The 16,213-nt window shown below is 38.1% G+C and overlaps 1 protein-coding gene across 2 annotated transcripts in view; it reads right to left on the reverse strand.

Moving 5' to 3' along the window:
• Nucleotides 1-15,768, reverse strand: part of zgc:153738 (uncharacterized protein LOC558115 homolog) — a 282,457-nt gene extending 266,689 nt beyond the window's left edge. The window contains exons 1-2 of one of the 2 annotated variants that reach the window (XM_039753239.1): nucleotides 15,490-15,768; nucleotides 14,509-15,267 (exon numbers count right to left, since the gene is read on the reverse strand). In XM_039753239.1, coding sequence (XP_039609173.1) covers nucleotides 14,509-14,519 — 11 coding nt within the window. In that variant the 5' untranslated portion in view covers nucleotides 14,520-15,267; nucleotides 15,490-15,768. Of the gene's footprint in view, nucleotides 1-13,647; nucleotides 13,755-14,508; nucleotides 15,268-15,489 lie in introns of those variants that run through there. The other variant, XM_039753238.1, reaches the window with a different exon arrangement.
• Between the last annotated feature and the right edge of the window lie 445 nt (nucleotides 15,769-16,213).

The following is a 16,213-nucleotide window of genomic DNA, read 5'->3' on the forward strand; positions in this document are numbered from 1 at the left end:
AATGTCGGCCTTTAATAAATCCAGGTTGATCTTGTGATATTACTGAAGGCAGTACTTTCTCCATCCTTCTAGCTAGGACTTGAGAGTATCTTAACATCATTATACAGAAGTGAAATTGGTCTGTAAGATGCACATTGTAATATGTCCTTATTTTGTTTCGGAAAGACGGTGATTAATGCTTGACGAAAAGTTTGAGGTAGAATTTTATTGTCTCTAGCTTCTGTGAATGTTGCTAATAGGAGGGGAGCTAGCTGAGCGGAGAATTTCTTATAACATTCGGCAGAGTAGCCATCGGGGCCTGCTGCTTTCCCACTCTGAAGTAACTTTATAGCATCTAATAATTCTGTGTCAACGGTTTATCCAATTCCTCTGCACTAAGAGTATCTATTTGTGTTATCTCTAATGCATCCAGAAATGCATTAGATTGTGTTTTGTCTTCTTTAAACTATTCTTTAAACAATAGCGTCGTACTTGCAGGATTTAATCGTAGGCAAGAAATGGTTATCTACAAAAAAATAATCAATTCTTGAGTAGCAATGATGCACTGGTGAGTAGAAGGAATATGTTCTTGAATTTGGGTTTAGAAATCTCCAGGGGTCCAATAGGTTGAGGTCAGTTACAAATTGTGTAATTGTCTTCGCAGTGTTAGATGTCATTGCCCCTGTGACAGGAGACCTATCTAGGTCTGGATTTAAAACACAATTAAAATCCCCAGCCATTATAATTTTATGAGTGTTCATATTGGGAATGGATGCAAATACATTTTGGATGAATTCCCTACCATCCACATTGGGTGCATAAACATTTATCAAAATCACTTTACAATTAAATAAATTACTCATAACAATCATGTATTTCCCTTCAGGATCAGATACAACATCTGATACTACAAATGAGACTGTTCTATATATACGAATTCCCATAGCTCTATTTTTTTTTTTTTTTGTAAAGATGGAATGGAACATTTGGCCAGTCCAGTCTTTTTGCAGCCGGAACTGATCTTTGCTTAATAAGTGGGTTTCATGTAAAAATACTAATTTAACATTTAGACTTGTTAGGTGAGAGAGGGCTTTTTCTTTTTAATTTGTGATTCAGGCCTTTAACATTCCAGCTCACAAAATTAACTGTCCCATCTTGGAGACATTGATTCTGAATTTTTGATGTCATTTTGTAGTCTTAACCAAACGTGAGACAGCTTTGACCTTAGTTTCCAACTTTGCCAGGGGTTATTGCCATGCAGTCCATTGTTATGTTGGTAATTATAATTCTAAGGATTAAAAGGATAGATTAGAGATAGCTTGCTCTCTTTCTCCCCCCAGTCCCCCACTTTGTCTCCCCACATGAGGCTGAACCCCACTTCACAAAGTCCCAGTCCTCTGACATATGTAGAGATAGAGCACATCTAAAACAAAACAAACCCCCAGCAGCGGTGTATGTGAATTAAAATTGAAATATCTATTGCCAATACAGTCTAAATACTATAAGCATAACAAAAAAAAAAAAAGAAAAAAGAAAAGAAAATCTTCAACATTCTTGAAATTTTAAGATAGTAAACCCAGGGAATGGTGTTAAATAATGGTCCTGGATAAGCATAGTAAACCCTAGTGCAATAATAACAACAACAATAAACCAAGGATATGATGTTTAACAGTCTCATTTAGAATAATAAAAAAAGGGTTACTAATTTAATTTCTTTCACACATACATACATAAACATGTAAAACTGTAATTAAAACAAAAACAGATAGTGACCGAGAAGGGAAAAGGATATATAATTACGGTACCAGCTGTCATTGCAAGCGGATCAGACAGCCTGTGATATCTTCTTTAAGATGCCATGACAGGGTGCGACTCACGGTCGCATTTCAGGAAATTGTTGGGATCAGCTTTCTTAACTCTTTATCTGTTTCCTCCCTGTTTTGATATATATGTAATGTTTGCCTTGAATCTCCACTTTCAGTTTGGCAGGATACAAGAGGCTGTATCTGATATCGGCTTTTCGTAAGCGCTGTTTAATATTATAAAAAGAGGCACGCTTAGCAGCTGTTGATGGTGAGAAATCAGGGAAAATACGAATAAGGTTATTTTGAAATATAATCTCTTGTTTCTGTTTGAGAAGTGACATTACATTTAATTTAAGCCATCCCTGTTAAGGGGTAACATCAGAGATATGCAGGAGGATAAATCTATGGTGTCCTGGATAATGGACTAATTATCAGTCAGACTGCCATTTGAGACTCAAGAACTGTGTTTCTGTTACAGATGTGAGCAACACTGGAGCATCACAAGGTTCGTACTGGAGACAGACACCAACTGGAGACATAAGTGGCATGCTGCTGTCATTCTTATAAAGAGGAAGAGGAGTGTTTGTATTACTGTGGTGGCAGAGTGTCATAGGTGGTCTATGGCACTGGGAGAGTTTTAAATAAATTGGGTGTGGGCATACACATGCAGAGGTAGGGTGCCTCAAATGTGCCTGAGTGGTAGTGGTTTGTTGTGCCTGCACCCATTTACATAGGAGAATTTAAAAGGAGCCTGCACTAAAAAAGTGGAGAGAAGAAAATAGACTGTCCAGCAAGAGAGAGAGAGAGAGAGACAGAGAAAAAAAAAAGACAGAGATAGATTTTAACCTTATTTCTTTAATTGAATTATTTAATTTGCCTGTTTTTAATCTTCACAGTTTTAATGAATTATTTAGTTAATATTTTGCACTGCACGATTTACACTTTGTTTATGAATGGCTTTTAATAAAAGCACTGTTATACCTACCCTTAGCTATGTGAGAGTCCTCATTTGCCATGCTCATCCTTGGTTACATTATCAATGGTGGTGGCTTCAATAGGCTCCAAAGCAACATTGAGTGTGGAGCCTACCCATACGACCATCAAGAGTTAAAATGCACATTTTGCTCCTGAAAACATTTTGGTTGATGTCAAGGAACCGTGCTGGAATTTTAAAGCATTTTTTCCTTTAAGAAGGTTTTTTTTTTGCTTTTTTTTGCCCCCACAGGAGCAAAATTAGGCAAGTGTTTGTACATTTACTTGTACTTGCTCTGTTACCGGTTTTCAAAAAACAGGAGGCAAGGAGAGGCAAAATGAACAGAAGCAATAGCTGAAACTGGCAAATAAGTTACTAGTATCATAGTGACAAATTGTTAAAAGGTAACAGTGATTCCGTATTGGGGAGAAGTTGAGAAATATAAACAATAATTGGGTAAAGCACCATATTCCACTTGTATGGTCAAGTGTTAATGTTAGTAGAAAATGAGGGCATATGTGTCCAGAAGTAAAAAAGTATTTAAGTACAGGTAGACAGCTGACTTATAAATAGTAAGAAGGGGACACCTCAGTACATAGATACGTGTCTAGCTGTGAAACACTGATCAGGTTAAAGCATCTGTAGAAACAGAATAAGTATAACAGCCAATATACAAAAAACCTTCTTAGTAAGAAGGAGTAGTGTAGAGCAAATAAGAGGTTGACAGTATAAGGATTCATTAATAAAGAAGAGTTCAAACAGTCTAAGCAGAGAGCTCCAAAGGTAATTAAGTAAGTAAGTAATAAGAGAAGCCCAAAGTACTAAAACAGACCAGGAAAATTAAAGGTAACTTCAAAAAAATAGCAACAGGCAGTCGAGGGGAAAGTATTACATAAGGTGCCAGAATGAGTAAAATAATTAAGTTCTTTAATCCGTCATTTTTTTTACTTTTATAATTTAAATCATTTAAATTAAAACGGACTGAACAGTTTTAATGATCAAAAAATTCTAATTTTGATAAAACCAGTGCAATGCAAGTCCTGTTGTTTGTTGAACTTTTTGGAGGATGACTTGGAAAGGCCAGTCTTCCTTGAAGGCTACATCTGCAGGAGGTGCCAACTGATGCAGTACCTCAAACTCAGGATCACTGAATGGAAGGAGCAGTTGGTGGGACTGCGTTGTAGTAGACAATAGGAAAACCTTGCCGAGATGGCCTTTAGAGAGGCAGTGTGGACCTCTAAGGTGGCACGGGAGGAGACTGACCGGTAAAAATAGGTGGGTCATGGTCACAAGGCAGAACAGAAAAGGAGAAGGGGTTGCCATTTATGTCAAACAGAATTTAAATGCATCTCATCTTCACTTAGATGACAGACCCCATCTTAGGGCTGTAGGGTAGCGTTTCTCAGCTTTTACATATTTGCGAACCGAGTTTTCATAACAGTTTTAAATCGCACCCCCTAACGTCTTTTTTTAAAGTAGCCCACTAAAACCAATATGTTCTTTTTTAATTAATGATACAGTAATCCCTCCTCGATCGCGGGGGTTGCGTTCCAGAACCCCCCCGTGATAGATTAAAATCAATGAAGTAGAAACCATATGTTTGTATGGTTATTTTTATATATTTTAAGCCCTTATAAACTCTCCCACACTGTTAACATTATTAGAGCCCTCTAGACATGAAATAACACCCTTTAATCAAAAGTTTAAACTGTGCTCCATGACAAGACAGAGATGACAGTTCTTTCTCACAATTAAAAGAATGCAAATATATCGTCTCTTCAAAGGAGTGTGCCCGTCAGGAACACAGAGAGAGAGAGAGAGAGAGAGAGAGAGAGAGAGAGAGAGCGCTCGCTAAGAAAAGCAAACAATCAAAAAAATCAATACGTGCTTTTGTGCTTTTAAGTATGCCGAAGCACCGCGATAAAGCGGCATTTTTTAGAGGAGCGTCTGTATCCTCTAAGCAAACAGCCTCTGTGCAAACAGCCCCTCTGCTCACACCCCCTCCGTCAGGCAGAGAGAGTGAGAGAGACATAGAAAAGCAAACAATCAAGCACCGCACGGGAAGCATATCGTATATCATTGAGGAGTTTTAGTTAATACGTAATACATGCTCCGGTTGGGTAGCTTCTAAGCCATCCGCCAATAGCGTCCCTTGTATGAAATCAACTGTGCAAACAAACTGAGGAAGCATGTACCATAAATTAAAAGACCCATTGTCCACAGAAATCCGCAAACCAGCGAAAAATCCGTGATATATACTTAGATATGCTTACATTTAAAATCCGCGATGGAGTGAAGCCGTGAAAGTCGAAGCACGATATAGAGAGGGATCACTGTATACCATAGATGCATATTTTAACTACTTAACTTTTATCGACATTTATCTAACTCTATATTTATTTTTCTAGTATCAGAATGTAGTTTAAGTTATTTTGTTTTGGGTTCAATAGATGTATTTTTCATATTTTCGATTCTTGTTTTCTTTTTTTCACATCTTCATGCCCCCTTTTTGTTACTTCGTGCCCCCAAGGGGCCATCCCCACAGTTTGAGAACCACTTTTGTAGGGGATTATTTGTAAAACACTCTGTGGCACTTCAAGCTAAATTAGATTTTCTGCGAAGATGTGAAAAAAAGAAAACAAGAATCGAAAATACGAAAAATATATCTATTGAACCCAAAACAAAATAACTTAAACTACACTCTGATACTAGAAAAATAAATATAGTGTTAGATAAATGTCGATAAAAAATTAAGTAGTTATAATAAAATATGCATCTATGGTATATCATTAATTAAAAAAAAAAGATATATTGGTTTTAGTGGGCTACTTTCAAAAAAAACATTAGGGGGCGCGATTACAACTGTTATGAAAACGCGGTTTGCAAATACGTAAAGGTTGAGAAACGCTACCCTACAGCCTAAATCTACAAAGAGAAAGGGCCAGTCCCGGTGGTGAGATGGATCCAAAGCTGACATATTGGTTGAATTCAGAGCAGAGCTTTTAAAAGTGAGTAGTCTGGATTTTTGCACCATATGATTAAGTTACTACTTACTACGGTCACAGAAACATTCAAAACGTAGGTATAACAGTTAAAAACCTAAAGAGAATAATGAGTGGAGTGTACGCAAAATGTTCTGATCCACCAAAAAAATAAGGTTTACTGAACAATGCACAAGACGGAAAAAAAAAAGAGAAAGTGAATTCCTGATCCTCAATAGACCCTGACTAGTACAATGTTAATATATTGGATACTCTGTGCCTGGTCCAGTAGCTTAAAACACACCCCAGTAACACGCACTCAACCTTCTGCTGAAGAAGCCTCATTGCACCATTAAAAAATTACCGCTAAAAAACCCTTTTAAATCAGAAAGGAGGGTTTCTCGGAGTCCTATTAAGCTCAGCCATTCCTTTTTATTACTAGTTTAATAGGTTCGAGAGTACAAATATGAATACACACACAAGATATCCCCAGTCCCTCGAACCCAAAAGATTCCAAGGTGGTGTGGTGTTATGGGTCCACAGCTTAGTAAAGGCCATTTAAATAAATGATCACCACGCTCGCGGTGAGCGAGTCCTGAAAGACTCCTTAGGCCAGCTGAAAATACATATATTTGATTATTTAAAATGGGAGTTCTTGGACAGAACAGGGATTGTTTTAGATAAACTTTTTATACAAATTATAAATTATACATACAAATTATACAGCATAAGATAGATATTTTTTTAGACGCCTCAAACGTGATTTAAAAGGGAACTGCTGCATATTATTTAACTGTCTGTGATTTTTAAAATCCCTTAACTTGAAAGGTGAAGTACAATCCATAGACCGAGGATCTGCGCGTGAGCGAGCGAGCGATTGAGCTAGCTGCGCGCTCCCATTCTGGGGCGCAACTTACACACAGCTGTTGACAATAATGCACGTGTAGGGACTCCCCCAGCGGGGGATGGGTGCTCGATGCACACAACTGCGTGAAGGCGATCGCGCTTCACGAAGTCAGCAGGGGCTGGCTCAGCCTGTATCTGCACTCTGAGAGAGAAAGAGAGCAGGCATACTGAGACATGCTCACAGGGGATGCTAAAACCGGGGCTTCTTGTCTTTCTGTGAGATGGGAAGCTTGATTCACCGCTGCTGCTGCTTTTACTGCAGAATCTGTCTGTGAGATGGAAGATTCAGCTGTTGAATGCTTAGACCTTTCTGTGAAAGGATTTTCAGGGAGATGGGGAAGGCGGCTTGACTTAGATAAAATAAAAGCGGTTTACAAGTGATAAAGGAAAGGTTAGATAGATATTTTAAAAATAATAGTTACATAGATGCACAGGTCTTACCCAAAGCAGTATAGGCAGGAGCGGCTATAAGGTAGCTCAGCCCGGATGGAACATGTTCTGGACTTGTCTTCGGGAGAAGTGAGCCAGGAAGTGGAGGGGCCAACCAACATGTGCTGCCTGACCGGGGGGCCGAGGCAGAGGCTTTCATGCCACATCGCTTGGTCCAGCTGCAACATGCCTGGATTTGTCTTCGTGAAATGGGGCAGAGGGGGGTGTTGGAGCGCCACCAACAGGTGTGGCTGGCAGGGCATGGATAGGAACATGCTTGGACTTATGGAGGGTCCGGCAGCAACATGACTGGACTTGCCCTCAGGAAATGGGGCCAGGAAGTGGGGGGCCACCCCCACAAAACAGGTGTTGACAGACAGGTGGCCAAGCAGGTGGTTGGGGGGTGGGACTGACATCCATCAAAATGCCCTTGACAGAAAGGAGGGGCAAACAGGTGGGTGGGGTAAGGAGGGGGGCAGACATCCATCAAAATGCCCTTGACAGTTTGCTTAACCAATCAGGTGGAGCGCATCATTCAAATCCACCAATCAGGTGGAAGGGTGGAGCGTATCACTCAAATCCACCAATCAGAGAGAAGGGGTGGGGCTTAAGGTCATCAATCAAATTTGATCGACAAGAAACCATAATAGAATGCAATTCACGGTATTTGTGACATTGTCCCGTGAGCAGTGTCGGATTTAGACTTGATGAGGCCCTAATCAGGGGTGGGCAGATTCAGTCCTGGAGGGCCATCGTGGCTGCAGGATTTTGCTCCAACCCAATTGCTTAATAAGAAGCACTTATTGCTCAAGTAACAATTCTGCTTCACTTTAGTTGTCTTGTTCATTAAGATTTTGAACCCTTATTGCTTATTTTAGTCTTAAACAGCTATATTCTTGGTTTTTAATGGCTCCTTATTAGCAATAAGATGCAAATGACAAAAGAAACCAGCATTTCTCCATTTAGCTTGTTTCCATTTACACCTGTGTGTATTTATCAGGCACTTTTGGGTTTAAATAAATACTTGGAAGGAAAGTGAAGAGAAAAAAAATTGAAGCACTGAGAATTGCTCGTCTGTTTTAGACTTCAAATCATTTGGATGAGATCCTTAGAAAGGGGAAGGAAATCTAGGATATGAGAATTACCTGACATTGCAGAGTTAAAGCACTAACAAGCCATGAAATTAAATTATTTGCAAGAATTGCTTTCTAATTAAGCAACTGGGTTTGAACAAAAACCTGCAAGACTGAATCTGCCCACTGGTGCTCTAAGTTATATAAAGCTTGGAAGCCCCTTGTTAACAAGTTACACCAAGGGACATACCAAAACAGGACCTTGGGGGCTTCACCAAGTCACTGCAAGAAAACTGAAACTTTTTTTTTTAGCAAGATATTTAAAATTAAAAGTAGAAATTATTTTCAATTTACTGATTGCATTTTTAAAATTACTTTACTACGGAGCATCATTTGTGCAAAAATGAAATAAAATGGCAATTATGAAATAATCACATGCTAAAGTACTTGTGTATATATAAATATATATAAAAATATAAATGAGTCAATAAATTGTGAAAATGTATAACAAAAAGTATTAATAAAATGTCAATTTTATTGTGAAATAATACCTGTAATAAAAGGTCCTTATTTTTAAAGACCGTTTTTAATACACAATGAAACTTGTGTGCTGTTTTGTAAATTCATATTTAGTTTCCCTGCTTTTTATATGACAAACTGACCGTTGCCAATTCATGGGTGCATAGTGACTAAACTGAAAAATCACAATTTCTTTAAAATGTCCATGGTGGATTGGTAGTCTTTAAAACCAAGTGTGAAAAGTAGAATAGCTGACACACACAAAGATAAATAATGCTTAATGACCACTTTCATAAAAATCATCTGTAGCATAGCTAAGCCTAGACATTTAAGAAGAAAAAAAAAACAAAAAACTTTGTGGTATCACTTTCTCTGTGACACCACAAATTACCCATTACATTCTAACATGGTCTTTTAAAAACGTTCTATGGCAGTGGTTTATGGTAATCCAAAAGAAAATATGTTCACTGAAAAACTAGCAATAGTTATAGTCATTCTCAAACCCACTTACTCCAATTCAGAGGGACAAATCAAGAAGGCATCGCAGTACCACTGGGCACAATGTAGGAAAAAGGCCTGAAGAAAATACCATTCCATTGCAAGGTCTACTCATGTAAACACTCAGATTGGGACCAATTAAACAAACCTATAAAGGCGTCGAGAATATGAAAGGAAAACTGGATTACCCCAAAATAATATTGGGAAGTCATGCAAATTCCACAGAGACAAATATATGCTGGATTTGAACCTAGTCCATTGGATATGGAAAGTGTCAGTGCTAATCAGACTACACTACTGTGCTAATTAAGAATATATTAACTATATTTTAATTAACTATCACAAATTTCTTATTCACACTTTTAGCCTAATGTTGACTGGGCACCTGCCTTAAAGCTACAAAAATTATACTCTCACAAGGAAAACAGAAAAAGGATGAACAAAAAATATGTTTTTAGCTACTTTGAGTAGAAACACTGCATGTAAAATTAAATAGTTGTTTAAAGTTAAAATAGTATAAATAAATATTTGAAAGACTGGCTGATTACAAATGTTTCTAAAATTTAGAATAAATAGTTAACATTAGAAAGAATAAGTTGGGACATTAATTCACACTTTTACTGTAATGCATCCTAACTGTACGACTCTAGAAATACATTAGTTTCAGTTAGTTCAAAAAATGCAGCAACAAGAGTCTTAACCAGAAAGGGAAAATTTAAGCACATCTCACCAGTTTTAGTATCAAAATACTGGGTACCTGTACCCTGTAGAATGGTCTTTAAATACTACTAATGGTAAAGAAAACTTTCAAAAAATATTGCTCCTACTATATTTTGGAGTGCCCGTCTCCCTACATTCCAAGCCATAACCTTAGATCTTCTAGTACTGATCTGCGACCAGACGTCCTCTAGTGTGCCCTGTGCTCACTGCCCAGCACTGTGGAGCTTGTATGGCATTTGGCATAGAATACCAGAATTGGCAGGTCCACCAATGGTGCCCTGTGCTTTTCACAGATGGGAGCAGGTTCACCCTGAGCACGCGACAGACATGAAACGGTCTAGAGAAGCAGTGGAGAACATTATTGTGCCTGTAACATCATTCAGCACGACTGGTTTGGTGGCGAGTCAGTGATGGTCTGAGGAGGCATATCCATGGAGACACACACAGGTTAGAAAATGGCACCTTGACTGCCATTAGGTATCAGGATGAAGTCCTTGGACCCATGGTCAGATTCTATGCCAGTGAAGTGGGTGCTGCGTTCCTCCTGGTGCAGGACAATGCCCGACCTCATGTGGTAAGAGTATGCAGGCAGTTCCTGGAGGATGAAGGAATTGATCCCATTGACTGGCCCCAACACTTGCATGTCCTAAATCCAATAGAACACTTCTGGGACATTATGTTTCAGTCCATCTGACAGCACGAAGTTGCACCACAACTGTCCAGGAGCTCAGTGATCCCCTGGTCCAGATCTGGGAGGAGATCCCCCAGGTTCCCATCCGTCATCTCATTAGAAGCATGCCCTGCCAAGGCAGGCATACAAGCACGTGGGGGCCATACAAACTACCAAGCACGATTTTGAGCTGCTGCAATGCAACTTCGGCAAAATGGACTAGCCTACTGCAACATTTTTTCACTTTGATTTTTGGGGTGTCTTTGAATTCAGCCCGCTGTAGGTTTATCATTTTTATTTCCATCAAACAATGTGGCATACTTTCATTCCTAACACATTACCCAGTCCATTCAGTATAAATATCCAGGATGATTTTTTTTCCCCCCATTGAGATTTGATGCGTTTTCAAAAAGTGTTCCTTTATTTTTTGAGTTTATATGAATAACTACCTTTATGTTCCTCAAAGTGAGAAAAGACTCAAGTCTGGAGATGTCAGAAGCTGTTTGTTTCATTTCAAGTCAAATGCATGCACCTAAACCTTAAATCTGAGCTCAGAATCAAGAATAAAACAATTTCTTAACAGTCAAGTTGGATATAATACTTCTAAAGACTTGAATTCAATTACTAACTTCACCAAAACTAATGAAAACAAAAGTGAGCAGATTAAACATCTCCCTGCCAATCAGGCTTTGGTCTACATAAAGTAGTCAGTAAAGGACTCATTTCTACATGATTCAACTAAATACTGTAGGCTAGAAAACATATTTAACATATCCAGGCAAAAAACAAAGACACCTTTGAGCAAAACAACAACAAAAAAAACATTACATTGTTAGTACATTTTGCTTCTAGTTGCTAAATTTGACTCGACAAAAAACTTTCAGACAGGCCGTTTGAAGCGTGTGGCCTATGTCGTTAGAGCTCTACCAATGTAAAAAAATCTACTAACATCAGTTTGCCTAGGAAGCATTCTAAACTTAAGATGGTTTCAAGGGAGAAAAAAATACAAGTTTTACTTCTCATGAAAAACAGATCCAGTGTCCAGAGTTTGAATTTCATGCATGGCCATTGCATGTGTAGACTTTGCACATTCTAACAATGTTCAATTCGGTTTCCTCCATCATCACTAAAGAAAAGCATAATTATGGTAATTGTCAGTTCTACACTGGCCCATAGTTTTTTGCACGAGTTAGCCATCCTGCGCAGGGCTGGTTCCTGACATGCTCGCTTTGTTGTCAGAATGGCCTCTGCCACCAGTTACCCTGAATTAGACTGAAATGTTGTATTAAATGCAAACTAGCTTGCTGGTTGTTTATCATTCTAATATTACATTTGTTATGTTGATGGCAGGTAGTTTCATTCATGTTTGAAGGTTATTCCTAAAATAGGTAACTTATCACCTTCTTTTAAAACAAAGTGTAAAGTAAAGTAAATCACAAGCAGATTCTACAGAAATGCAGTTGACTGGAGTTTGTTCTTCTTTCCTCTAGTCTAGTCTGGGCATATCTAAATTATTTTAATGTACTTAGTTAAAGACTCAGGTTATATTCTTTAATGGACTTATGTTAAGAACTGCTCTGTTCTACTATGTGTTTAACCTACTCTGTATTCATGAATGTAGCAGTTTAGTTTTTAAAGCGTTGGAGCTGGAAACGTGCAAGCACTACACGCCTGTATTCAGTGAAGAGTTGCACAATTTGACAACTATAAATTTTAATTGAATACTATACCTTATACATTTTTAGATATTTGAGTAAATTTAAAAAAGCAGTGTTTTCTGGTTTTACTTAAATTCTAAACTCATCTGTAATATCTTGCTTCTAACAGAGCTCCTTACATTACTTTCTGCTTTAAGTTTTAGGAAGTTAGAATAAAAATTCTAAAGTCCACAAACTTCTTTGCTAAAAAAAAAAAAAAAATTCACAGCTAAGAGAAAAAAGCCTATTAATTCTCTTATTTAAAATTCAATGTGTCAGTATCCCCTCTTCTTAACTATGGAGAATTTTTCTGCTAACAACTGGTACAAATTGTTGGATAGCAGATCATTCAGTACCAGTTTTTCTACATGCAAATCATTAAAAAGTAGGAACAAGTTGACATTTTATTCCAAAGTTTATAAACTATAGCAACCTCTCAAAAAATAGAACACCTCACAACACCACCTTGATTAAATACATGAATTTTCATTGGATTTACAGATTGTTAAAACTGGCCATAATAGGAGTCTCCCATGACCAAAATGGACAATCTCATTCATTACTTAAATAGTTTATTCCACAAGACAAATAAAGGAGCTAATCACTCCAGAAATCTCTAAACACACCAGCGGAGGTTGCCATATCTCATGAAGATGTCAGCTAAGTAGCTTCTGCAGAAGGTGCATCAGGTGTAGTTCATGGAGTAGAGAACCAGAACACATAGTAAGAATTACACACTGCATTGCTGGATTATGAATATCAGGGAAAACTTACAATGTTATTTAGGAAAGGTGATGTTCAGCTTGTTCCCACTACTACCATTGCCAATTGATGTAGAAAATGTTGATTTTTTAAATTAAAAAAACTCTACTTAAAGAAATTTGAATTCCAAAAGATTTATGCATTTTACTGTGTACAGATTAAAAAGTGTTCATAATTCCAATTTACAGGATGAAAAATTGTAAACATTATAGTGTCATTACAAATACAATGCAATTTCAGAAGACTCTTCCAAGTTACTTTAATGTATCATGAAATATTTAGTTCCAGAACATCAAGACCAGTTATTCTTAGCGCTGGTCAGTTTAAAGACTTTCTTCAGAATTCAATAACTGCACATTTGTCTTGTTAAATATTCCTCACATTGTCAGTTCACGAATATCCAGCAGTATTTAACAGCCTTCTACTGAATTTTAAAACTTTGAAAAAGTCTTAAAAGTATAAAAGAGGAATAAGTTATAATGGCCATCATGCACTCTTAGTTTAAACTACTAAAGCATCTTCTAAGGTTTTGTTAAAATTATCCAACACGTCTCAATGCTTCTCTAACTGAACCTGGATTACAAAGTAATTCCCAAAAAAAAAAAAAAAAAAATTCCATTACTTTGCACACTTACCTATTTCCTTCCACCTTTGACATCTCAGAGTCCAAAACGGCAACAATTTCCAATTCCCATTCCATTTAGGTATTACAATACCTAAATTGTAGTGCATAGTACTAACAATTTCTCCTAAAACCTGCACTATTTCACTCCACTCTGCATATTTAAGGTGCCTTTAAAAAAAGTTAAAGGGGCCAAGATTTGAAAATTCGCTTAAAATATGTACACATAAATTTCATCATTGTAGTTTGTGAAGGTAGACATTCTAAACATTTACATTCTAAAAGGGAGATTTTCTACAAACATGTCACATTAGTCACATGGACAATCTAATCTAAACCTTGACCGGCAACATCTGCAAATTTACCTGCTAATGTAATTAAGTCCATCCATCATCCAACCCGCTATATCCGAAGTGCAGGGTCACGGGGGTGTGCTGGAGCCAATCCTAGCCAACACAAGGTGCAAGGCAGGAAACAAACCCCGGGTATGGCGCCACACGGGACAACATAGGATCGCCAATGCATCTAACCTGCAGGTCTTTGGTCTGTGGGATGTAACCAGAGTACCCGGAGGAAACCCACGCAAACATGGGTAGAACATGCAGACTCCACGCAGGGAGGACCCGGGAAGCGAACCCAGGTTTCTGAACTGTGAGGCAGCAGCGCTAACCTCTGCTCCACCCATGTAGTTAAATGTTAATTTAAACTCATAACAAATTACAGGCAACACTAGATTGCAATACCTTTGGCTGTTCTCAAATTATCGTTAGCTGGTCATACCCACTACCCAGTTAAACCGTATACCAAATCGGGAGAAGTCACGTCTACATAAAAAGTAAACGATTATTAAAACAACTTTGATCATATTACGAACCTCCGAGCCATCCTTACTGTTGACCGATTAAAGCCGAGAGATGAAAAAAAAATCTTTTCACGAAGCACGTTGAATCACTTCAGGAGGGGAAAAAAAAACAAGCTGCAGGAGATGCACGCTGGTGTCTTTGTTTACTATCTCCATAACAACCGATCGCACACTTCTTTCCAGTCTGGTGGGGGGCGGAGACGTTAGTGTCGTTCCACTTTCCGCTCTCCAAGAGGAATCAAGCTCTTACAGACAACACTAATATTTGAACGGTGCGACCGTCCTTAAAACCGCCCCCAACGGAAAGGGCTGATTAGCGGAAAGGTTTTAAATTAGGGGGTTAAGTTTCAACGAGTTAGTAAAACACCGTAACTTCTATGCGAGCATTAAAAAAAATAATACAGCGGGAGGCGATGCAGTGTAAATTTTATTTAAACATTGCAAATTACTCCAGAAAACAGTGTAATAAAAGTCCCTTTTCATAAGAGTTGAAAGTTTACATTTTCATAATGTAAAATTTCATTATGTCACGGTTTATTTGGAGCTGGTGTACTTTGTAACGGCTTTGGTTCCCTCGGACACTGCGTGCTTAGCAAGCTCCCCAGGAAGGAGTAGGCGGACGGCCGTTTGCACTTCACGGCTGGTAATCGTGGAGCGCTTATTGTACTGTGCCAACCGAGAAGCCTCTGTAGCAATTCGTTCAAAGACATCGTTAACGAACGAATTCATGATGCTCATTGCTTTGCTGGAGATTCCAGTGTCCGGATGTACCTAGGAGTGCAAGAATAAACAGATAATCAATTTTCATTTTGCAGATGTAAAAGGACAAGCCACGTGCAGGTTTCAAATGTTTGCGATTTTTTGACATTCCAAATTGCCCCTCGCTTGCAGGCAGTGGTAATGAAACATGAGCGTGGGTAAGTTATTGTTCATACACTAGCCCAAATTGGAACTCAAAAACGTAATTAAAATTATAGTATCGCTCAAAAATACCTGTTTGAGAACTTTATATATGTATACAGCATATGTCTCCCTTCGTTTCGCCTTCCTTTTCGATGTTTTCTTGTCAGATTGAGGCTTGGCTTTCTTTTTTGCTACCTCGTTACTCATTATTTTAATTTTTTTATTATTAATTATTTATTTATTTATTTGCTAGCACAGCTTCGCGAAACAACGCCCATCCAAAAGATAAGACGTGTGACACACTGTACACATGCTTTTGCTTATCTTTTATATCAAGTGTAAGTGGCGCTGATTAGATCAAATCATTTGCCAAGTGTGCTTTATTAAGTATTTTAAATTGACCGTCAGCAAATAGAGGACTGTAGCTAATCCAGTAAATTGCAAACAATTAAATAATGCTTAGCGCCAGCTTGTGGTGATTATGGAAATTGTGTGGGTGTGAGTGAGAGAAAGGGCGGGGGGAGCAAAAAAAAAAAAAAAACTCCTGTACCGCTCAGAGGGCGATAGTGGGAATCAACACAGTATTTAAGTTAAAAATGCGGAGGAACGGGTTTCTGTATGTTTTACAAGATTTGATCGTTTTAGAGAGCCAAAAAGCTGTTATATCCCGTACGGACGACTTATATAAACACATTCACACACTGGCCCAATGTTAGTTAGTTTAGTTTATTGATTGATTGATTTAAAATCGGCAAAAATCAAAAACTGATATTGGGCCAATGTAGACCCAGTGTGGTCAAACATAACCCAATGT

This window comes from Polypterus senegalus, chromosome 5, assembly GCF_016835505.1.
Source record: "Polypterus senegalus isolate Bchr_013 chromosome 5, ASM1683550v1, whole genome shotgun sequence".
Taxonomy (NCBI): domain Eukaryota; kingdom Metazoa; phylum Chordata; class Cladistia; order Polypteriformes; family Polypteridae; genus Polypterus; species Polypterus senegalus.